The sequence below is a fragment of the Diorhabda sublineata genome, chromosome 10 (assembly GCF_026230105.1).
Source record: "Diorhabda sublineata isolate icDioSubl1.1 chromosome 10, icDioSubl1.1, whole genome shotgun sequence".
NCBI lineage: Eukaryota > Metazoa > Arthropoda > Insecta > Coleoptera > Chrysomelidae > Diorhabda > Diorhabda sublineata.
In genome coordinates this window covers 19,074,374-19,099,999 of record NC_079483.1, presented here as the reverse complement: position 1 = coordinate 19,099,999, position 25,626 = coordinate 19,074,374, and the positions used below count along the sequence as shown (strand labels likewise).

Here is a 25,626-nt window from a genome sequence, read left to right as displayed (position 1 = left end):
CTAATTAATTATTTTATTTATAATTAAATTAACATTTAGAAATCTTTTTCTCTCAAATATTGCATATATCTATTTTTCCTTCAATAAATTAGAACCGCCCTACTGCAAATTAACATCGACTTAACGGAATATGTAGTGACTTTTCGATAGTTACGAAGCGGTATTTTTAGTTGGCAAAACTGACCGAGTTAGAGATAATTCATATTCAGCGGTTAAGTCTTTTGCAATTTTTATATGTGTGTAATCGTCTTAAAAAATACTTTATAAAAAAGAATTATATTTTTTTTGATGAATCCATATATTTTTAAGTTCAATTGAAAATATAGAGTTATCTCGTATTTCAAAATGTTTAAAAATAAATCTGAAGTGGATCGCCATGTTCATAATTGTTTGAAAAAAGTAAATAACGAAACTGAGGTAAGTCAACAATTTCTGGAACTACAAATAATTATGAAATTTTGTTTATTGAAATAAAGTTTATGTATTTATAGCATTATATAGAAGCAACTGAAACCTGTTATTTATTCCTAATCAGGTTAATAATCTAATATAATTATACAACACGAAGAAAAACGTTTTAGGCTTGTAGTAGATTTTGTTTTGCCGATTTGTTTAGTTGATACATTTTTCAATAAATAGATATAATGTTTAAGTATACAATAAAACTTCTATATTAAAAACTTGCTTGCAACAACGCTTTTTTTGTTATATCCAATAACATGGAAACTGCTATTGACAATGCGATATATATTCGTTAATTTTGCTGAAAATTCAATCAAAATAGATAACAAATTGTTTTAATACCTATTAAATTCCGATTATTATTCTTTTTAGCGAAATTTGAGATGTTTTTCTTTCGCTAAACTCTACTTTAGTGTAGGAGACTACGATCAGGCATATAGGTACATTTCTTCATACCTTTTGATCAAACCTAAAGCAGCAGAAGGACACCTTTTGCTTGCAAAATGTTTAGAAAAACTGGGTAAATTAGATTCGGCTTTGGAAGCTTATAAAAAGTGTTTACAAATAGATCCTAAACAAAATAACGTTGTGATTAAAGGTGAGTGGTAAAAAAAATAATCAGTTCAATCGATTTTTAATTCAAATCTAGTATTATTCTAAAAAGTGTCTTAATTTTTATTACAGTTTGTGAATTGATGTCATCAGATAACATTGAATTAGATCTTTCCGGTGCTAGATATTTCTGCGAATTGGCACAATCATTTGATCCTAATAACCCCGCAGTTCATAGTTTAAAAGATAGATTATTAACAGTTAATAATGAAAATCCAGTGGAAATAACACAATTGTTATTAAAAGAATTGGAAATTAGACCGACAGATATCAATTTAAGAATTAGATTACTCAAACATCTAATTCAAAACAACATGATTAAAGAGGCATATAAACACGTTAGTATGATCGAATATAAAGATTTTGATAACTTTCATCACAGTATTAACTGGTATGAAAATTTGGTTGAAATTTTAATACTTTGTCAGAAGGATATATCGTTTCAATGCGAAATAACTTGGGAATTTTGGTTACTTCTTGTGTCGGTTATGGAAAGATTAGTGGCTTTACGTTTAGATGATCGAAATAATTACAAAGGTACCACGGATTATCGTACAGTCTTATTTAATTTCGATCAGATGTTATATAAAGCAACTGGTAGCTTGGATACTTGCACAGATCGACAATTAATATCGATATTTATAATGCATTATTATATACAGCTACATTTCCATATTTCAACGTTAATTTTAAAGGAAGCTAAAAAGGATGTTATACAATATAAAGAAGCTTCGAATATTATCTTACCGGCTTTATTTACCTCTTATTACTCTCCACCTGATATACAGAGTATCTGGTATACACAATCAGATGAAAAAACTAAAAAATTAATACAACGTTGGTATAAAAGCGCGTGTTTTAGATGCTCCCAAGTAGGTCATATATTATTAGCAATGGGAAAAGATAATAGATCTGTTCTACTTGAAAAAGCTTCACAATATTCCTCAGGATTATGGAGAGAACAATTATACAAAAAGATATTCGTAAAAAGGGATCAACACAACAAAATGTCTACCAGTTTTTTTGTTGCTAATAAACCTTGTTTAGAACCGACTTTAAAGTTACCCATTGTAACTGATTTATTAAAATATGATGAAGTAGCACAACTATCACACCCGGATTCATTACATCATTACGTTTGGATATTTTTGAATAGTGATATCGAAATGAATCTTATAGCTTTCGAAGGTATGCAGTACTCGATTAAAAACTTGAGTAATTGTTCAGCGGAATCTTTGAATTTACTGGACGTTTACGCGTTTATTTACTGCGCTACATTTTGCGCTAAATCCAAATTGAATAACTACAATTTATTACCAGCTTCTATAATGGAAAATTTAGCGACAACCGAACAATCTGCGTTTATACAGTGTGTCTATAAAATGTATAAAAACATGGCGAGTAGTAATTTAGCCGATGTTAGATTAACGTTAATAAAAGGAATAGAAACTGTAAGATGTGTTGGTCACCACGGTTTAGACGTACGTACTCTAGTAAATCTAGCAACTCTATTCAAAGACCGAGCTACTAAACTTACCAAACAATCCGAGATAGATTTCAATATAACCAGAGCGGAATTGTATTGGAAAACCGCTTTACCATTATTGGAAAAAATAGCGAATAACCAAAAAATTTCATACATCAATAATAGGTTATTCGAATCCGGTTCTAATGAACTCACCACAACCGAAGCGATCAAATATATGGATAAAGGTAAACTTTTCATAGCCACCCAATTGATGAATAGAAAATTTTTCGACGAAGCCCTAAATATGTTCGAGGAATTGAAAGATCCTTACGCCAGCTACCACCAATTCGAGATATATAAACAATTCGCTATCAGTAAGATGGATAAAAAAGGAGATTTAGTACAGGAAGAAATTAATAATGAAATTTACGTTGTATTAACTAAAGCTAGGGATTGTTTATATCTAACTTTGGATCGCCTCCGACAGCCTTCGGTTGATCCTTCGCACCCTTTGAACACCCAGCTCGATAGCGAAATTAATAAAATCGAAAAATTGCTATCGAGGAATGAATTGGGTTATAGCCGTAGCTTTTTCTCAGAAGAAACCCGTTCGTTCAATGTTAGTGTTAGTGATGAATGTGTTTCGAATTCAACGAAAGTCGAACCGCTTAATCAGTCCACTCCGTTGCGTCTTAATTTGACGCGTCAAGAAGCTAGACCGAGTCCGGAACGATTAGATGCCCAAATAAGACAGTTGATGACAACTAGAGATGCTATTTTCACTTTGGTGTCCGAACAGAATAAACATATGGCCGAAGCGCAGAATAATCTGTTGGAAAAATTGAATTCGGTCGTTAATGATTTGAAATTGATAAAGAAGGAAGTGGAAGGCTTGAAAGAAGTTTCCAAATCTGTGAATGAGATCAAGAATTCCGTTGAAGATTTTCAAAATGTTATAGACGTTGTGCAGGTAATTTTTTTTTGATATTTGAAAATTTAATGCGAATTAGTTTCTGTTTTGAACAATTTGAGATTGGAAATTTCAAAATTTTCACTGAGAGAATGAGTATTGAGCAATATATAGTTCAGGTTTACCAGAAAATTCATTTTTGATTAACTGAAACTTTGAAAATCCAATTTTAGGAACAATCGAATTTAGTTGAAATTAAATTTCAACTAAACTTTTACAGAATTAATTTATAAACCCATTTTTTGACTCAATTTGATTGAGAAAACCGTTTTTTGACAAAATTCAACTTAGAAAAGTAGTTTTTCTCAAATCATACTTAAAAATACCAATTTGACTGACAATTTTTAATCAAATTAACTTATCAATTAATTAATGACATAAGGTGATTTAATGATTGCTGATATCATAGTTTTTAGTATAAACAGCAATCAAAAGAGTGTCCTGTCGATTTCGCATTGAAAATAATGGAAAAAAAATAATTTTTAGTCTCAAATTGGTACAGTTTGATTCTGGAAAGTCAGAAATTTATTTTCACAAAACCAAAATTTGCATTTACATCATTATTTCATTAAAAAAAATGATATCAACAACTGGATTATTGTGTGTATTTTGTAGGAAATGAAAAAAGATTTAGCTGAAATGAAAAAACCGGATACAAAGAATCAATTGAGTGACGAAGATCTGTATGTTTTGGATCCGGATTACGGAGTCGATTATAATATACCTTCCAACATGGGTTCTTTCCCTCCAATGGTACCAGGATCCTTCCCAAATTATCAAACCAATAAAATACCGAATCCTCATCACGTAGCCGCCTATCCCCCCGCTATGCTTTTCCCAGGATTGTATCCTGGATTACCGTATACGTATGGTGGACTTAATTTGGCACAACCAGGTAAAATATCTTATTAAAGGTGTTTTTTCAACGATGGCAAACAGTTTTTTGTGAAATTATACTCGAAAAATTATTTTTTTGTTCAAATTAATTGTAAAAAATTAATTCGCCTTGAATAAATTTCAAAATGGCAATTTTTTCAACAAACTGAAGCCAAAGAAGCTAATTTGTGGCACAGTTAAATTTTTGACCAAATTTAACATAGAAAATAAGTTTTTTTTCTCAAATTATGCCTAAAAATACAAATTTGATTGACTTAACCTAAAAAAAAAACAATTTTTATAGCAAATTGAACAAAGAAAAGCCAATTTATGGTTAACTTGAATTTGGAAAACCAATTTTTGACCAAATTAAACATAGAAAATCAGTTTTTTTTCAAATTAATCCTAAAAGTACCAGTTTGACTGACTTAACCTAAAAAACAGTTTTTTATAGCAAACTGAACCAAGAAAAACATTTTTTTAGCCAAATTTGATATAGAAAAACAGTTTTTTCTGAAATCATACTTGGAAAAGCAATTTTTTGTCCAAATTAATATCAGATTTGATTAACTTGAGATAAGAAATTTTTTTGACAAACTAAACTAAGGAATATCAATTTTTGAGCTAATTGGATATGCAAAATAATTTTTTTTCGACATTTAATCTGGGATAAGCTCATGTTTATCCAAATATAACAAAAAATTAATCTCAAAATCCTTTATTAGCTTAACAAAAGTTAGTAAACCAAATTTATTGCCAAAATAAAATTGGAAAAGCCAATTTCTGGCATAATAAATTGTTATAAACTCTTTTTTTAATCAAATTAATCTGAAAAAAGTTCATTTTTGACTAAGTTTAATATAGAATAACAAATTGTTGCCAAATTAAACTTATCAAAGTCTATTTGTGACCAAATCAAAGTTACATGACTAATTTTTGTCGCAATCAAACTTTGATGAGTATTTTCAGACCAAATTAAAATCTGAGAAACCGTCTTTTAACAAAATTGAATTATTAATAGCAACGTTTTTGTTAAAATTGAACTTGCTGACCAAATTATATTTGCAAAAGCAACTTTTTCACATAATCAAACCAGGAAAACTATTTTTTCTAATAAATTAAACTCAGGGGTGAAAATTTTTGACTAAATCGAACCTATTTGTGACCAAATCAAAGCTGCACAACTAATTTTTGTCGCAATCAAACTTTGATGAGTATTTTCATACCAAATTAAATCTGAGAAACCGTCTTTTGATAAAATTCAATTATTAATAGCTACGTTTTTGTTAAAATTGAACTTGTTGACCAAATTATATTTGCAAAAGCAACTTTTTCACATAATCAAACCAGGAAAACTATTTTTTCTAATAAATTAAACTCAGGGGTGAAAATTTTTGACTAAATCGAACCTATTTGTGACCAAATCAAAGCTGCACAACTAATTTTTGTCGCAATCAAACTCTGATGAGTATTTTTTGACTAAATTGAACTTTGAGAAACAAACGCTGTACTAAATGAGCATATTTTGTTGGGATTTCTGACTAATTTTTTTTTCTATATATATTGTAGGGCCTCTACCATTTTTAACGGATCATCAACCAACGAATGTAGCAACAACAACTCCCTCTCATCATCTATTACCGAACCAACCGTCTCTATCCCAGCATCTAGGATTCGACTCATTGAATATTCAGTCATTACCTTCTGCAATACCACAAACAAACCAACAAAAAGAATTACCCAAAAGTACCATATTCGGTACCAATCTCAAATTACCATCGACCACTTCGCCTATCGTCCCCTCATTTAGTAAAACACCACCGGTAAACGTCGTCATAACGACATCCGATCCGTTACCAACCGGTAACACTCTAACTTCCCAACCTGTATTATCAGTTACCATTCCTCCGCAACATATAAAATCGAATTTATTCAAAGCTCCCTCAACTTCCGCCCCCGAAAAAGCGGATACTTCAATTAAAATTAACGAGAAGTCGGACCGAGACAAACGTCTCGATGACACCAACGAGAGTTTGAACAAAAGTGACGTATCTCCGGAAGAAGAAGAACCGAACATAACCTTCAAACCAGTCATACCGTTACCGGACGAGGTGCCCGTTAATACCGGCGAAGAAGGCGAAACCGAACTGTTTTGCGGCAGAGCCAAATTATTCAGATGCGTTACCGTCGATGGAACCAAAGAATGGAAAGAAAGAGGTGAGTTGATCCCCCGTACTCGAACCGTCGAAATCGAATTTTTTCTTTTTTTAGGCGTTGGTAATTTGAAGATTCTGAAAAACCCCCAAACCCGCAAAACTAGAATCCTAATGAGAAGAGATCAGGTGCTCAAAATTTGCGCCAACCATTTCATAACCAAGGAAATGACGTTGTTACCGTCCACCCAAAACGACCGAGCCTTCACGTGGGCAGCGCAAGATTTCTCCGACGGGGAGATAAAATCCGAAACGTTGTGCGTTAAATTCAAATCAATAGAAGACGCCAGAAAATTCGCCGACGTTTTTAAACAATCCGCGGAAAGTAAATTGGTGAAAACGACGTCGGAAAGCGGAACTTCTTTGGGAGGTTTCGTGTTTACCGGTACGCCTACTTTCTCCCACGTAGAACCGAAACCTGCAGCCGATTTAACCGAAGTGAAAGAAACCAATAAAACGAGTCCGTTTTCCACGTTCGTTTTCGGTAAACCGCCTCAAGATACCAAACCAATCGGAACTGGAACCGACGATGGACCGTCTTCTCCTTTGGAAGAATTCGTTCCCACGGCCGAATTCAAACCGGTCGTCGATTTACCCGAACTAATCGATGTTAAAACGGGCGAGGAAAATTCCGAAATTCTTTTTGAGGAAAGGGCGAAATTGTTCAGATTCGATACCAGCGGTGAAGTAAACGAATGGAAAGAGAGAGGAATCGGGACGTTGAAGGTATTGAAAGACGAATCGATCCGGTTATTGATGAGACGCGATCAAGTACATAAAGTTTGTTGCAATCATCGAGTACTAAAAGATATGATTTTCAAAATAAATTCCAATAATCCCAAAGCGGTGGTATGGCAAGCTCAAGATTTTTCCGAAGGCGTAATCAAACAGGAGATGTTTACGGCGCGTTTTAAAACCGAAAAAATCGCTAGTGAGTTCCTGGAGATTCTGCGGAAAGCTAAGGAGAATATGGATGAGAATAGTGCAGTCGATTCGGCTCGGAATAAAAAAGATACCGATAAAACGTTCGATTTTGTTAGTATTGGTGAAATTCAAAATGAAAAACCGGAAATCGGGGGATTCGGAGACGCTTTTAAAATGAAACCCGGTGATTGGGAATGTCAAAGTTGTATGGTGAGAAATTACGCTAGTGCCGTTAAGTGTGTTGTGTGTGGTGATTCTAAAAAGGAAGGATTACAACAAACTGTCATTCCAAGTGAGTATTATTTCATATTAAATTTTCCCAATCAATTCAGATTATTCTCTAATGGGGTGTATTCCATGTAAAATTGTATGCATTTGATTTATATTTATCAATTATTCGTCTATTTATGATATTTTTCTGTGCAAACTTTGTCGAAATGTAAAATTGAACTAAACCTTCATTGCCATGTCTTCATATATACGCAAACATTGTTTGACACACTCTTCCGTGTTTATATTTGCATTGTTATTAAAATTGGCACCAAAAATCTTATAAATTTTCGATTTTTTATCATGTTTTTCACTATTTTGTTTCTCCCTCTTCAATACTAGGTAGAAATGTCTATAAAACGAATCTTTCTCTAATATTTTTATCCCTAAATATAAAATTGAATTGAACTCTGTCAAATGTTTAGCTATCATCAAAAAATTTGATTTCCTTCATTGCCATGTCTTCATATATATGCAAACATTGTTTGACACACTCTTCCGTGTTTATATTTGCATTGTTATTAAGCTTGGCACCAAAAATCTTATAAATTTTCGATTTTTTATCATGTTTTTCACTATTTTGTTTCTCCCTGTTCAATACTAGGTAGAAATGTCTATAAAACGAATCTTTCTCTAATATTTTTATCCCTAAATATAAAATTGAATTAAACTCTGTCAAATGTTTAGCTATCATCAAAAAATTTGGTTTCCTTCATTGCCATGTCTTCATATATATGCAAACATTGTTTGACATACATTTTCGTGTTTATATTTGCATTGTTATTAAGCTTGGCACCAAAAATCTTATAAATTTTCGATTTTTTATCATGTTTTTCACTATTTTGTTTCTCCCTGTTCAATACTAGGTAGAAATGTCTATAAAACGAATCTTTCTCTAATATTTTTATCCCTAAATATAAAATTGAATTGAACTCTGTCAAATGTTTAGCTATCATCAAAAAATTTGGTTTCCTTCATTGCCATGTCTTCATATATATGCAAACATTGTTTGACACACTCTTCCGTGTTTATATTTGCATTGTTATTAAGCTTGGCACCAAAAATCTTGTAAATTTTCGATTTTTTATCATGTTTTTCACTATTTTGTTTCTCCCTGTTCAATACTAGGTAGAAATGTCTATAAAACGAATCTTTCTCTAATATTTTTATCCCTAAATATAAAATTGAATTAAACTCTGTCAAATGTTTAGCTATCATCAAAAAATTTGGTTTCCTTCATTGCCATGTCTTCATATATATGCAAACATTGTTTGACATACATTTTCGTGTTTATATTTGCATTGTTATTAAGCTTGGCACCAAAAATCTTATAAATTTTCGATTTTTTATCATGTTTTTCACTATTTTGTTTCTCCCTGTTCAATACTAGGTAGAAATGTCTATAAAACGAATCTTTCTCTAATATTTTTATCCCTAAATATAAAATTGAATTGAACTCTGTCAAATGTTTAGCTATCATCAAAAAATTTGGTTTCCTTCATTGCCATGTCTTCATATATATGCAAACATTGTTTGACACACTCTTCCGTGTTTATATTTGCATTGTTATTAAGCTTGGCACCAAAAATCTTGTAAATTTTCGATTTTTTATCATGTTTTTCACTATTTTGTTTCTCCCTGTTCAATACTAGGTAGAAATGTCTATAAAACGAATCTTTCTCTAATATTTTTATCCCTAAATATAAAATTGAATTAAACTCTGTCAAATGTTTAGCTATCATCAAAAAATTTGGTTTCCTTCATTGCCATGTCTTCATATATATGCAAACATTGTTTGACATACATTTTCGTGTTTATATTTGCATTGTTATTAAGCTTGGCACCAAAAATCTTATAAATTTTCGATTTTTTATCATGTTTTTCACTATTTTGTTTCTCCCTGTTCAATACTAGGTAGAAATGTCTATAAAACGAATCTTTCTCTAATATTTTTATCCCTAAATATAAAATTGAATTAAACTCTGTCAAATGTTTAGCTATCATCAAAAAATTTGATTTCCTTCATTGCCATGTCTTCATATATATGCAAACATTGTTTGACATACATTTTCGTGTTTATATTTTCATTATTATTAAGATTGTCACCAAAATTCTTATGGATTTTTTATTATTTTTCATGTTTTTCACTATTTTTCGTCTTCCAGTTAAGAACAATGTAGAAATATGTTCAAAACAAACCAATCTCTAAAATTTTCATCTATAAAATAAAATTGGAGTGAACTCTATCAAATGCTCAACTATCATCAAAAAATGTAGTCTCCATCATTGCTATTTTTTATATAATTGTGACACATTCTTTTTTGTATTCAGATTCTCATTATTATTAAGATTGGTATCAAAAATCTTATGAGTTTTTGATTTTTTATCATGTTTTTCACCATTTCGTTCCCCCCTTTTCAAAACAATATAGGAAGGTTTCCGTAATGAATCATTATCTAATATTTTCATTTCTAATTATAAAATTTTCGAAATTTATAATTTTTTAAAGTATTTTTTACCATTTTGTGTCTTCCTATTAAAAACAATGTAGAAACATATCATTCTTTGATATGCACATATGTAAATGGAAAATTGGAAAAAAATTGCTCAGATACTTAGGTAACAATATACGTAGAAAGACTTTTTTGTTTCTGCCTTTTCGAAACTGTTTTTTGGTTTCCATCTTCCCTATAATAAAAGTATTTATTAAAAATTTTGGTAAAGAAATTATTCTTTACTTTTAAATTCGCTTTATCAATGAGAATAACATGAAATATCTCTTGAATTTTTAATTATCTATTATTTTTTCCACTATTTATTTTCTCCCCATTGAAAATGATATAAAAATGTGTCTCTTGTCTCAAATACACACTTTCATATACAAAATTGGAAAAAACTTTGTCGATTGCCCAGCTAACATCCATTAAGTCTAATCTAGGCTTTTATTTTCATGTACATGCCTCTGCGGGGTTGTTTTGGTCTATATCTTCCGAATTATAAATTATTTATACAAATTGGTAGTGGGGAAACTCCAAAAATGTCATGAATGTTTGATTATCTGTAATTTTTTTTATTATTTTGTTTCTCTCTGCTCAAAATGATGTACAAATTCATTTGTTCTTTCAAATCCATAAATTTAAATACAAAATTAATAAAATCTTTTTCGATTGCTTAGCTAACATCCATAAAGTCTCATCCAAGCTCATATTTATCACTACTGATCCTCTTCAAGGTTGATTTGATTTCTATTTTTTCTATTTCTCCAAAATTGTGATGGTGATGAAAGTTTTTTCTTTATTGTCAATCATATTCCCAAAAATCTTTCAAATTTTCAATTTAAAGTAATATTTTCCACTATTTTGTTTGCCCCTGTTCAAAATAATGTACAGATGTGTCTAAAGCCGATCATTCTCTCTGATACTCACATTTAGATAAAAAATCGAAAAAAACTTTGTCATTTGCTCAGCTAACATCTGCAAATACTTTTATTTCTTGTAATACTGCCTTTTCGCAGTTTTTTTGGTCTCTATTATTGATTAAATAAGTAAAATTGTGGTGGAGAAATTATTTTTTATTCTATCAATCAATTTGGCATCAAAAGTTTTCTGAATTTTTGATTATTTACGATATTTTTCTGTCTAGTTTGTTTCTCATATACCTACTTCTTTCATGTTCAAAACTCTTCATCACTATCAAATTCTCTTCATTAATGTCATCAGCATCAAAATGTTTTTGTTCAAAATAATCAGAAAATGCCGAATTTTCTCATATACACATCACTAAGTACAAAGTAACACTGTCTAATGCTTAACTAACATCCGAAAATCCTAAATTTCTGTCTGTTTTAAATTGCATTTATTGTAGGTATTCAAAATAAGATGCCAGTAGTGTCAGGATTTGGGGACGCTTTCAAAATACAACCCGGTTCTTGGGAATGCAAAACTTGTATGATCCGAAACGATTCTACTGTAACCAAATGTGTAGCTTGTGGAACAGATAAAGAAAGCGGATTGCAGAAAGACACACGTTAGTATCCTACGACTATTTTAACTAAAAATCCACAATTTTTTAAATCGAAAAAGCTTTAATCTACTAACAACTGATCTAGTACAAACCGGTGGATACCAGATCACCCTTGGTGTTTATAGTTTCAGTAATAACTTGATTTCTTTATTGTAGAAGTTCAAAGTAGTATTGAAAAACAAGTACAGAAAGTTTCTGGTTTCGGAGATGCTTTTAAAATGAAACCCGGTCATTGGGAATGTCAAAGTTGTATGATTCGAAATGAAGCGGATGTTACGAAATGCGTAGCTTGCGGAACTAGCAAAGATGGCGGATTACAGGAAAAGGAAACAGGTCGGTGAATATAATCGATTGAAAAATTGAGTATTTTGTGAACATATTTCGTTTTTTTTTTTTTTTTTAGTTAAAAGTATCGAAACTCCAGTACAGAAATTCACGTTTGGTGTACCTACGGATACTAAACTGACGTTTGATGTAAAAGATAATTCAACAAATGTAATCGCACCGGTACAAAACGCCCAATGGAAATTTGGATTTGTCAAGTCGGAAGTAACACCAACTAAACCGATCGAGGAAACTAAAACTCCTTTGGAAAGTGTTAAATCGGTTCCGGATAAAAATAGTTTTTCGTTTATCTCCCCTACTAAACAAGAATTCACATTCAAACCTCCCCCAAAAAAGACCAACGATGATTCAGACAGTAAGTTTTAAAAAATTAATTAAACTTGAGGATATCATTTTTTTTTATTATAGGTAGTTACGTCGAAGAAGAAGAAGATAACATTTATTTTAAACCCGTGATTCCATTACCCGATAAAATACAAGTTAAAACAGGAGAAGAAGACGACGACGTTTTGTATTGTCACAAAGCGAAATTGTTCAGATTCGTCGATAAGGAATGGAAAGAACGGGGCATTGGAGATATTAAAATATTAAAGAACAAATCTAATCAAACCTTGAGGTGATATAAACATAATTATAAAGGAAAAAATCTCTGTAATCCAAAATGTCCAAATAAGAATTTTAATCTGGTCCTTCGAGCCGTGTATAATCAAGGCTCAATGGACCAAATACTGTAATGACATTATTTCAAATTTGTAGACTTTTCGGTGCAAAAAAGGGGTTCTAATGAAAAGTTCTGTGTAATACAGGATGTCTGTTGAATGTAATTAACCAAAAGTTTGTCAAAATAAGATTGATGATTATGATAATTTTGTAAAAATGGATAAATTTTCGAAACTACTGATGCTATTAATAGAAAATACTGTTTACTACTTTATCATCAATACAAAATTGCACTATCTGGTCCTTCGAGCCGTGTATAATCAAGGCTCAATGGACCAAATACTGTAATGACATTATTTCAAATTTGTAGACTTTTCGGTGCAAAAAAGGGGTTCTAATGAAAAGTTCTGTGTAATACAGGATGTCTGTTGAATGTAATTAACCAAAAGTTTGTCAAAATAAGATTGATGATTATGATAACTTTGTAAAAATGGATAAATTTTCGAAACTACTGATGCTATTAATAGAAAATACTGTTTACTACTTTATCATCAATACAAAATTGCACTATCTGGTCCTTCGAGCCGTGTATAATCAAGGCTCAATGGACCAAATACTGTAATGACATTATTTCAAATTTGTAGACTTTTCGGTGCAAAAAAGGGGTTCTAATGAAAAGTTCTGTGTAATACAGGATGTCTGTTGAATGTAATTAACCAAAAGTTTGTCAAAATAAGATTGATGATTATGATAATTTTGTAAAAATGGATAAATTTTCGAAACTACTGATGCTATTAATAGAAAATACTGTTTACTACTTTATCATCAATACAAAATTGCACTATCTGGTCCTTCGAGCCGTGTATAATCAAGGCTCAATGGACCAAATACTGTAATGACATTATTTCAAATTTGTAGACTTTTCGGTGCAAAAAAGGGGTTCTAATGAAAAGTTCTGTGTAATACAGGATGTCTGTTGAATGTAATTAACCAAAAGTTTGTCAAAATAAGATTGATGATTATGATAACTTTGTAAAAATGGATAAATTTTCGAAACTACTGATGCTATTAATAGAAAATACTGTTTACTACTTTATCATCAATACAAAATTGCACTATCTGGTCCTTCGAGCCGTGTATAATCAAGGCTCAATGGACCAAATACTGTAATGACATTATTTCAAATTTGTAGACTTTTCGGTGCAAAAAAGGGGTTCTAATGAAAAGTTCTGTGTAATACAGGATGTCTGTTGAATGTAATTAACCAAAAGTTTGTCAAAATAAGATTGATGATTATGATAACTTTGTAAAAATGGATAAATTTTCGAAACTACTGATGCTATTAATAGAAAATACTGTTTACTACTTTATCATCAATACAAAATTGCACTATCTGGTCCTTCGAGCCGTGTATAATCAAGACTCGAAGTGCCAGATACTGTAATGACATTATTTCAAATTCGTAGACTTTTCTAAACAGAAAATTGTTTTTACACATTAAGGTACTCTTATGAAATAATTCTATGTATTATAAAATATCTGTTGACTATAATTAACCAAAACACTCACTATTACACTGTTTGGTATTTCGAGCCTTCCTAAATACCCGCCTCGAAGGACCAGACTCTGTAATTGTGAGTATCGGTGTAGTCGGTTAACATCCGGCTCGAAGGACCAAACTTTAGACATTTGCAATATCCCCTAACTTTGTATGGAAAAAAATGTAGTAAATATCATTTTTATTATTATTTTAGAGTCGTGATGCGTAGAGAACAAGTTTTGAAAATATGTTTGAATCATTTGTTGACAAAAAAGATCGATTACAAATTCAGAGATGAGAAATCGTTGATGTTTATGGCTGCAGACTATTCCGAAGGTACATTAGTGAATCAGTTGTTCTGTGTGCGGTTCAAAAATGGCGAAATCGCCAATGATTTCAAAAAAGCAATCGACACTGCTTTAGAAACAGAAAAAAGTATACAATGTGAAGGTAATATAGTAATTTTTGCAATACGTAGCATTATTAATGTAATTTTTGTTTTAGGTGAAAAAGACGGAGTCGAAATTGTATTTGAAACGGAAGTGACACCAGAAGAAGAACAGGAAGCCGTAAAATTGGGACTTCCACCCAAATTTATGTCCTACAAGCAGCTACCGGATTGCGAATGCGAACAATGCGAAAAAGACGATGAATATTTGAAGGATTTATTCCCTAAAGTACAAAAAAATAAGGAAAAAACCCTTGTTTCTACCCCTAGCAATACCCCCGTCAAGTCTAGTGATAATTCCGAAGGTACGCCGGGAAAAAATGTTTCGACTACTTCAACGGTGTTTACCTGGCCTACTTCAACAACGTCTAACAGCTTTTCATTCGCTAATTTTTCTTTCACTAGTAGTTTTCTTCCTCAAACTACCAAATCTGGGAACGTAACTCCGAATAATAAAGAAGTTTTCGATACTTCCAAAGCCGCGGACGGTAACAAGAGCACATTCAGTTTCGATAATAATCAATTTAAGTCGTCCGGTAATATTTTCGCTCAAGCTCCAAGCGGCGCTTCTATTTTCGGTCAGAATGTCGCTAATTCGAATACCTCGAACATATTCGGTAATAAGAGTACGAATATGGGGAGTATTTTCGATTTCAAACCGAAGTCGACGGCGGATAGTGGAAAAACTGGTTTCTTATTCGGACAATGGAACATTTCTGTAACGGAAAAACCGAAAGAAACGGAAAATGTGGCGTCGAAAACTGGTGGCGATTCTTCTTTCGCGTCGCCGGCAGCTGATACTAAGGAAAAATCTGCGGTTGTTGAAAATGGTAAGAATTTTCGTTTGATACCCGGATCGGATTTGGGTAGTGTTCCAATAAAAAATAAGATTAAAATTATGTATAGATTGGATAAATTGATATTTACGAAATTCGCTTGGTCCTATAAATGTTTTTGTGAGATAGTTGTTGAAAATTGGCTAGTTCGTCTTTTTTGGTTCGTTTTGGTCAAAAAATTGTTTTTTTTTTTTCGTTATGGTCAAAAATTGGCTTCTTTTGGTTCGTTTTTGCCAAAAATTGACGTTTTTTTGGTTCGTTTTGTTGGAAATTAACCATTTTTTATTAAAATGGTTTTTCTGATTTATATTTGTATAAAAATGGGACTTACTTATTTCGATTATATTAAAAATTGGCTGTTTTTGGTTTAATTCGGTCAAAAATTGGTTTCTTTTGGTTTGGTTTGGTCAAAAATAGGCTTTTTTGATGCGTAATGTTGAAAAAATTGTTTGCTTTGGTCGTAAATTAGCTATTTTTGATTAAAATGGTTTTCCTGATTTATATTTGTAGATAAATGGTGTTTTTTAGTTCAATTATATCAAAAATTGGCTGTTTTTTTTAATTAGGTAAAAAATTGGCGTTTTTTGGTTCGTTTTGTTGGAAATTAACCATTTTTTATTAAAATGATTTTTTTGATTTATATTTGTAGAAAAACGGGACTTACTTATTTCGATTATATTAAAAATTGGCTGTTTTTGGTTTAATTCGGTCAAAAATTGGTTTCTTTTGGTTTGGTTTGGTCAAAAATAGGCTTTTTTGATGCGTAATGTTGAAAAAATTGTTTGCTTTTGTCATAAATTAGCTATTTTTGATTAAAATGGTATTCCTGATTTATATTTGTAGATAAATGGTGTTTTTTAGTTCAATTATATCAAAAATTGGCTGTTTTTTTTAATTAGGTAAAAAATTGGCGTTTTTTGGTTCGTTTTGTTGGAAATTAACCATTTTTTATTAAAATGATTTTTTTGATTTATATTTGTAGAAAAACGGGACTTACTTATTTCGATTATATTAAAAATTGGCTGTTTTTGGTTTAATTCGGTCAAAAATTGGTTTCTTTTGGTTTGGTTTGGTCAAAAATAGGCTTTTTTGATGCGTAATGTTGAAAAAATTGTTTGCTTTGGTCGTAAATTAGCTATTTTTGATTAAAATGGTTTTCCTGATTTATATTTGTAGATAAATGGTGTTTTTTAGTTCAATTATATCAAAAATTGGCTGTTTTTTTTTAATTAGGTAAAAAATTGGCGTTTTTTGGTTCGTTTTGTTGGAAATTAACCATTTTTTATTAAAATGATTTTTTTGATTTATATTTGTAGAAAAACGGGACTTACTTATTTCGATTATATTAAAAATTGGCTGTTTTTGGTTTAATTCGGTCAAAAATTGGTTTCTTTTGGTTTGGTTTGGTCAAAAATAGGCTTTTTTGATGCGTAATGTTGAAAAAATTGTTTGATTTGGTCGTAAATTAGCTATTTTTGATTAAAATGGTTTTCCTGATTTATATTTGTAGATAAATGGTGTTTTTTAGTTCAATTATATCAAAAATTGGCTGTTTTTTTTAATTAGGTAAAAAATTGGCGTTTTTTGGTTCGTTTTGTTGGAAATTAACCATTTTTTATTAAAATGATTTTTTTGATTTATATTTGTAGAAAAACGGGACTTACTTATTTCGATTATATTAAAAATTGGCTGTTTTTGGTTTAATTCGGTCAAAAATTGGTTTCTTTTGGTTTGGTTTGGTCAAAAATAGGCTTTTTTGATGCGTAATGTTGAAAAAATTGTTTGCTTTGGTCGTAAATTAGCTATTTTTGATTAAAATGGTTTTCCTGATTTATATTTGTAGATAAATGGTGTTTTTTAGTTCAATTATATCAAAAATTGGCTGTTTTTTTTAATTAGGTAAAAAATTGGCGTTTTTTGGTTCGTTTTGTTGGAAATTAACCATTTTTTATTAAAATGATTTTTTTGATTTATATTTGTAGAAAAACGGGACTTACTTATTTCGATTATATTAAAAATTGGCTGTTTTTGGTTTAATTCGGTCAAAAATTGGTTTCTTTTGGTTTGGTTTGGTCAAAAATAGGCTTTTTTGATGCGTAATGTTGAAAAAATTGTTTGATTTGGTCGTAAATTAGCTATTTTTGATTAAAATGGTTTTCCTGATTTATATTTGTAGATAAATGGTGTTTTTTAGTTCAATTATATCAAAAATTGGCTGTTTTTTTTTAATTAGGTAAAAAATTGGCGTTTTTTGGTTCGTTTTGTTGGAAATTAACCATTTTTTATTAAAATGATTTTTTTGATTTATATTTGTAGAAAAACGGGACTTACTTATTTCGATTATATTAAAAATTGGCTGTTTTTGGTTTAATTCGGTCAAAAATTGGTTTCTTTTGGTTTGGTTTGGTCAAAAATAGGCTTTTTTGATGCGTAATGTTGAAAAAATTGTTTGATTTGGTCGTAAATTAGCTATTTTTGATTAAAATGGTTTTCCTGATTTATATTTGTAGATAAATGGTGTTTTTTAGTTCAATTATATCAAAAATTGGCTGTTTTTTTTAATTAGGTAAAAAATTGGCGTTTTTTGGTTCGTTTTGTTGGAAATTAACCATTTTTTATTAAAATGATTTTTTTGATTTATATTTGTAGAAAAACGGGACTTACTTATTTCGATTATATTAAAAATTGGCTGTTTTTGGTTTAATTCGGTCAAAAATTGGTTTCTTTTGGTTTGGTTTGGTCAAAAATAGGCTTTTTTGATGCGTAATGTTGAAAAAATTGTTTGCTTTGGTCGTAAATTAGCTATTTTTGATTAAAATGGTTTTCCTGATTTATATTTGTAGATAAATGGTGTTTTTTAGTTCAATTATATCAAAAATTGGCTGTTTTTTTTTAATTAGGTAAAAAATTGGCGTTTTTTGGTTCGTTTTGTTGGAAATTAACCATTTTTTATTAAAATGATTTTTTTGATTTATATTTGTAGAAAAACGGGACTTACTTATTTCGATTATATTAAAAATTGGCTGTTTTTGGTTTAATTCGGTCAAAAATTGGTTTCTTTTGGTTTGGTTTGGTCAAAAATAGGCTTTTTTGATGCGTAATGTTGAAAAAATTGTTTGATTTGGTCGTAAATTAGCTATTTTTGATTAAAATGGTTTTCCTGATTTATATTTGTAGATAAATGGTGTTTTTTAGTTCAATTATATCAAAAATTGGCTGTTTTTTTTAATTAGGTAAAAAATTGGCGTTTTTTGGTTCGTTTTGTTGGAAATTAACCATTTTTTATTAAAATGATTTTTTTGATTTATATTTGTAGAAAAACGGGACTTACTTATTTCGATTATATTAAAAATTGGCTGTTTTTGGTTTAATTCGGTCAAAAATTGGTTTCTTTTGGTTTGGTTTGGTCAAAAATAGGCTTTTTTGATGCGTAATGTTGAAAAAATTGTTTGCTTTGGTCGTAAATTAGCTATTTTTGATTAAAATGGTTTTCCTGATTTATATTTGTAGATAAATGGTGTTTTTTAGTTCAATTATATCAAAAATTGGCTGTTTTTTTTAATTAGGTAAAAAATTGGCGTTTTTTGGTTCGTTTTGTTGGAAATTAACCATTTTTTATTAAAATGATTTTTTTGATTTATATTTGTAGAAAAACGGGACTTACTTATTTCGATTATATTAAAAATTGGCTGTTTTTGGTTTAATTCGGTCAAAAATTGGTTTCTTTTGGTTTGGTTTGGTCAAAAATAGGCTTTTTTGATGCGTAATGTTGAAAAAATTGTTTGATTTGGTCGTAAATTAGCTATTTTTGATTAAAATGGTTTTCCTGATTTATATTTGTAGATAAATGGTGTTTTTTAGTTCAATTATATCAAAAATTGGCTGTTTTTTTTAATTAGGTAAAAAATTGGCGTTTTTTGGTTCGTTTTGTTGGAAATTAACCATTTTTTATTAAAATGATTTTTTTGATTTATATTTGTAGAAAAACGGGACTTACTTATTTCGATTATATTAAAAATTGGCTGTTTTTGGTTTAATTCGGTCAAAAATTGGTTTCTTTTGGTTTGGTTTGGTCAAAAATAGGCTTTTTTGATGCGTAATGTTGAAAAAATTGTTTGCTTTGGTCGTAAATTAGCTATTTTTGATTAAAATGGTTTTCCTGATTTATATTTGTAGATAAATGGTGTTTTTTAGTTCAATTATATCAAAAATTGGCTGTTTTTTTTTAATTAGGTAAAAAATTGGCGTTTTTTGGTTCGTTTTGTTGGAAATTAACCATTTTTTATTAAAATGATTTTTTTGATTTATATTTGTAGAAAAACGGGACTTACTTATTTCGATTATATTAAAAATTGGCTGTTTTTGGTTTAATTCGGTCAAAAATTGGTTTCTTTTGGTTTGGTTTGGTCAAAAATAGGCTTTTTTGATGCGTAATGTTGAAAAAATTGTTTGATTTGGTCGTAAATTAGCTATTTTTGATTAAAATGGTTTTCCTGATTTATATTTGTAGATAAATGGTGTTTTTTAGTTCAATTATATCAAAAATTGGCTGTTTTTTTTAATTAGGTAAAAAATTGGCGTTTTTTGGTTCGTTTTGTTGGAAATTAACCATTTTTTATTAAAATGATTTTTTTGATTTATATTTGTAGAAAAACGGGACTTACTTATTTCGATTATATTAAAAATTGGCTGTTTTTGGTTTAATTCGGTCAAAAATTGGTTTCTTTTGGTTTGGTTTGGTCAAAAATAGGCTTTTTTGATGCGTAATGTTGAAAAAATTGTTTGCTTTGGTCGTAAATTAGCTATTTTTGATTAAAATGGTTTTCCTGATTTATATTTGTAGATAACTGGTGTTTTTTTAGTTCAATTATATCAAAAATTGGATATTTTTTTTCAATTAGGTAAAAAATTGGCTTTTTAGTTCTTTTTGTTGAAAAAATTGACTTTTTTTGGTTCGTTTTAATAGAAAATTAGCTATTTTTTTTTAAATGGTTTAGAAAAATAGTATTTCTTACTTAGATTGTGTCAAAAATTGGCTGATTTCGTTAAATTCGACCAAAAAATGGTTTTTCAGAGCTATATTGTGCAAAACTTGGAATTTTTGTTTTACTTTTCCCTATTCTTGGCTGTTTTTAGTTCAAATTGACCAAAAAACGGCTTTTCTGGGTTTTATTTCTAAAAAAATCAACTTTTTAGGTTAAGTTTTGTCAAAAATTGGATGTTTCTCATCAAAAAATGATTTTTCCGATTTATATTTGTAGAAAAATGGCCTTTGGGTTCGATTATGTCAAAAATTGGCTGTTTTTAGTTTAATTTGATCAAAAATTGAATTTTCTGGTATCATTCTAATAAAAAATCGATATACATGTTCTACCATTAATAATTGAAAATATTTCTGTGAAAAATAATTTTTTTTCTCATTAAAATTTGACACTACAATTAAATTTATTACAGTTAGTGGAAAAACCGGATTTTTATTTGGACCGAGCAGTAAACCAGTCGAACAGAAACAACCAGATGACTCAATACTTAAATCTGATACGAAACTATCTTTCGCTTCATCACCAGCTGGCCTTAAAGAAACAGATGATCCGGTGTTTAAATCTGATCCTAATATTTCTTTCGCTTCGTTGGCAGCTGGTTCAAACAATAAAGATAAACCCGGATCAATAGGGAATGGGAAAAATTCTACTTTTAACGTCAGTAGTGGAAAACTCGATTTTTCATTTGGTCAAGGGATCAAAAGTACAGTGGACCTTAAAGAAACAGATGATCCGGTGTTTAAATCTGATCCTAATCTTTCTTTCGCTTCGTTGGCTGCTGGTTCAAACAATAAAGATAAACCCGGATCAATAGGGAATGGGGAAAATTCTACTTTTAACGTCAGTAGTGGAAAACTCGATTTTTCATTTGGTCAAGGGATCAAAAGTACAGTGGACCTTAAGGAAACAGATGATCCGGTATTAAACTCTGACTCGAATCTATCTTTCACTTCGTTGGCTGCTAACTCGAAGGCAAACATAGCTCCTGCCTTCACTCAAAATACAGGTAAACCTTTTAAAATTATTTAAACTGTTTCCAGTGAAAAAAAGTTAATTTATATACGAGGTCTGATGAAAAATATATGGTAAATAAATTTTTGAAGCATCTATTTAATCTGCAACAAGCTTCAGACTCTAATCGTACAAAATGGATGTAATTTCATCGTAAAATCACAGAAATGGCTATTCTGATACAATTTATGCCAAAGAATTGTGTTTCCACGTTCAATTCAAACTATTTTCGAAATTGAAACTATTTAAAAAACGGCTTTTGTTTAAATTCCTAGTTCTGTTAAAATATTTGTCTGTCAAGTCAAATTTTTAGGTTAGGTACGGTGTATCATTACTGAATCTGAACAACGTGGTGTTGCAAAGTCGATACACTTTTTCTCAGCGATGCTGAACCGTTCTAAACGGCAGTTTTAATCTTTTTTTCCAAAATATTTGTTACCACTTTCGTAATCCATGAAAATCTCTATCTTTCAAACTAAATATTTATGTTAGGACACAAAAAAGTCACTTGTGACCAAATCTGTAAAATAAAATGCTCGGTTTATCAATTCAAAGTAAAATTTGTAGATTCCGATAGTTATAGCGCGTACAAAACGATTTTCTTTTTGGAAAATCATTTTTTTATGTGCTATTTTTGTAATTTTTTAGGTTCAAAATTAATTGTTTAAAAATGGCTGTTTTTTTGTTTGCTTTAATTTCCCGTTTCGATTAAAATATGTCCTCGAAACCAAATTTTTAGGTTAGCCACCGAAAAAAATCACTTGTAGTCAAATCCGGAGGATATGTTTCCTGGTACACCTATTCAAAGTGAAATTAATGAATTTTTAGTTCATGGAAATAACTAATTCGTACATTCAGGTTTTCATGTTGGAAAATCACTTTTCCTTTTTTCAAATTTGGTATCTTTTACAATTTTTTTTCTCGCTGTATAAAATAATGATGAATAACAGTCTCCAGTTATTATTTTATCTTTTTGGAAGGTAATTTATGAGCGAACTTAACTCAATTAACCTCAAAAACGGTTCACTACCATTTTCTGGTTGAAGGAAACGATATTTCAACTTTTCAAACCCCCCCAAATCGTAGTTTTCGTCTTTTTCTTTCAAAATGGTCGCTTTTGTTCAATTCAACTTCCAGATTCAATAAAAAAAGTCCTCGAAACCAAATTTTTAGGTTAGGACACCGAAAAAAATCACTTGTAGTCAAATCCGGAGGATATGTTTCTTGGTACACCAATTCAAAGTGAAATTAATGAATTTTAGTCGTGGAAATAACAGTAATTCGTACAATCAGGTTTTCATGTTGGAAAATCACTTTTCCTTTTTTCAAATTTGGTATCTTTTACAATTTTTTTTCTCGCTGTATAAAATAATGATGAATAACAGTCTCCAGTTATTATTTTATCCTTTTTGGAAGGTAATTTATGAGCGAACTTAACTCAGTTAACCTCAAAAACGGTTCACTACCATTTTCTGGTTGAAGGAAACGATATTTCAACTTTTCAAACCCCCCCAAATCGTAGTTTTCGTCTTTTTCTTTCAAAATGGTCGCTTTTGTTCAATTCAACTTCCAGATTCAATAAAAAAAGTCCTCGAAACCAAATTTTTAGGTTAGGACACCGAAAAAAATCACTTGTAGTCAAATCTGGCGATTTGGACGCTCATAATGAGCAACTTCAATAATAAAATTCGTATGTTTGTTTAAATTTTGTTATTTTGTAGATAAAACATTTTCATTTCTCGGCGCCGGAACACCATTATTCAGTTCTCAAAAAACAAATACGCCGAATAAAACAAAAAGCGATTCGTGCGACGAACAAAACGTATCCTCGGTATCCGCCGACGAATACGATCCCCATTACGAACCAATTGTACCTCTCCCCCAAGAAATTACAGTAATAACCGGAGAAGAAGACGAACAAATATTATTTATAGAGAGAGCCAGATTGTACAGGTACGACTCGGATCTAAAGGTATGGAAGGAGAGGGGAATAGGAAACATTAAAGTCTTACATAATCCCGAAAAAAGTGAGTTTTCTTTTTAAGCGACCAACCCCGGAATATCATCCCTTTAATCGTCATCAATTTTCAGATACCTACCGATTGTTACTTAGACGCGAAATCGTCCACAAATTGGTATTGAATCAATTGATTACACCAAATCTCGAATTAAAACCGATGGCGAGTTCGGAGAAAGCTTGGGTATGGTCGGGACAGAATTATTGCGACGACGAATTGGCGTTCGAAAAATTAGCCGTTCGTTTCAAGATCCAACAACGCGCCGATGAATTTTACAAAATCGTCCAGGAAGTCGTCAAAAAAATCGGAATGGTTATTCCGGAAGCGGTCGAGGATTTCAACATCGACGCAACCCCCACGGTAATCGATCCACTGTATACGGAAACTAACGATGATTATGAATATGACGACGAAGACGACGACGATGATGATGACGACGAAGAAGACGAAAGGACCGTTATGTTCGAGAAAACTTGCAGTTTGAGCGAATTGAATTCTGACGATTGTTGGGAACATGTCGGCGAAGGATGTTTGGAAGTTTATTACGATCCTGATTTATATGCGGCGAGGATAGTTATTGCAGATGATAGCGGATGTGTGCTCAGTAATACGGTAATTGGAACCAACACCGAAATGGAAGTAAGTACCCCTTGTAACATTATATGACAGATTTTATTTTGACATTTCCGTTTCCAATAAACTATGTCTACGTTTTGAAAGCATTTATATTAGCCGGGACCTTATTTGGAGTGATCTAGATGTGTTTCGATTGTTCGAGACGATGCACGTCTTTAAAAAAACGCCATATGTCAAAGTTAAAACAGTGGAATGTCAAAAATTGTAATACTCAAAGGTCTATCGTTCTCTACTTAAAGTACCAATGGACCTGGTTGTGATCTATGACAGTTTTCTATGGTCTCCATTGAAATGCCGGTTCTCTCCTCCTCCCTGGTTGTCTTTTTCTTCCATATTCTCTTATATTAGATTTTTTTTCTTTGTTTTCCTTTTTCCATACATTCACATCAGTTTCTTTCGGTTTCCATTTGAATAGTTGGTACTGTCTTCCTTTTTGGATATAATTTTTTCGTATTTTCGTTTATCTGTGACTTATTTCATCTGTTTTTCTTCTTCTATCCTCCCTTCATAAACACCGTTCTTCCCTTAAAATGATCGTTTCTCCCTTATCATTAATAATAAAGGAGTCCCTTTATGTTTGGTGGTACTATCAGTTCTGGTATTGAAGTAACATAATTCTGGATCACCTGGTATGTATTTTTAAATTTTTAGCTGATAAAAAATGAATGTATATGGAGATCCGTGGATTGGGAAGAGGGTAATGTTCGTTGGAGGAAATTAAAAGTGAAATTCAGCAACGAATCTGCTGCTGAAGAATTTCATTCCAGCTACATTGAAGGCTTGAATTATGCCCAGCAAATCGGTTATATCGACGAACTTCCTATTGAACCCGAAGAGGAATGAAGTCCATTGATAGTTATTTTTAAAAAAAAAAAAAACACTTACAATTTATTTTTTTTTATGTAGATAGATATTGCTATTTTATATTCTTTAAATAAAACGTTTATGAACTGAAAAATTTGTCACTTTTTTTCAATAAATTGAAGATAACTCTGTTTTTGATTGTATCTACAATAACCAAACACTTTCCAAGGGTATTAATGACCTTTAATGTCATTTTTATACCCTTGGTTTTGTATCTGCAACAATCTAAGGCTCTCCAAGGGGTAAAACTAACTTTCTCGTGTCATTTCTTGATAATTTTGGGTCTAGAAATTGTATCTGCAACATTCCAATACTTTCCAGGGGTCTAACTGTTGTTTTGAATCATTTTATGCCCCCGAAATTGTATCTGAGAAAACCAAATATTTCCAAAGGATATGAATGTCACTT

The 25,626-nt window shown here is 30.7% G+C and overlaps 1 protein-coding gene across 1 annotated transcript; it reads left to right on the top strand.

The window, feature by feature from the left end:
- Nucleotides 1–148: 148 nt before the first annotated feature.
- LOC130449929 (E3 SUMO-protein ligase RanBP2-like) lies at nt 149–25,306 on the top strand. The gene is made up of 16 exons (XM_056788027.1): nt 149–417; nt 835–1,060; nt 1,147–3,512; nt 4,128–4,407; nt 5,958–6,605; nt 6,660–7,817; nt 11,660–11,821; nt 11,975–12,151; nt 12,222–12,518; nt 12,572–12,779; nt 14,578–14,813; nt 14,868–15,641; nt 21,102–21,695; nt 23,422–23,727; nt 23,792–24,357; nt 25,006–25,306. The coding sequence occupies exons 1-16, from the start codon at nt 346–348 to the stop codon at nt 25,195–25,197; spliced, it is 8,262 nt and encodes a 2,753-aa protein (XP_056644005.1). The 5' UTR covers nt 149–345; the 3' UTR covers nt 25,198–25,306.
- Nucleotides 25,307–25,626: the final 320 nt, after the last annotated feature.

What these genes read in the sequence shown, in the direction of transcription:
- LOC130449929 (XM_056788027.1), top strand. Translation starts at nt 346, where the DNA reads ATGTTTAAAAATAAATCTGAAGTGGATCGCCATGTTCATAATTGTTTG. An exon ending in AAATCTAATCAAACCTTGAG is followed by an intron (nt 12,780 to 14,577) that starts GTGATATAAACA and finishes TTATTATTTTAG; the next exon opens with AGTCGTGATGCGTAGAGAAC. An exon ending in TGCCTTCACTCAAAATACAG is followed by an intron (nt 21,696 to 23,421) that starts GTAAACCTTTTA and finishes GTTATTTTGTAG; the next exon opens with ATAAAACATTTTCATTTCTC.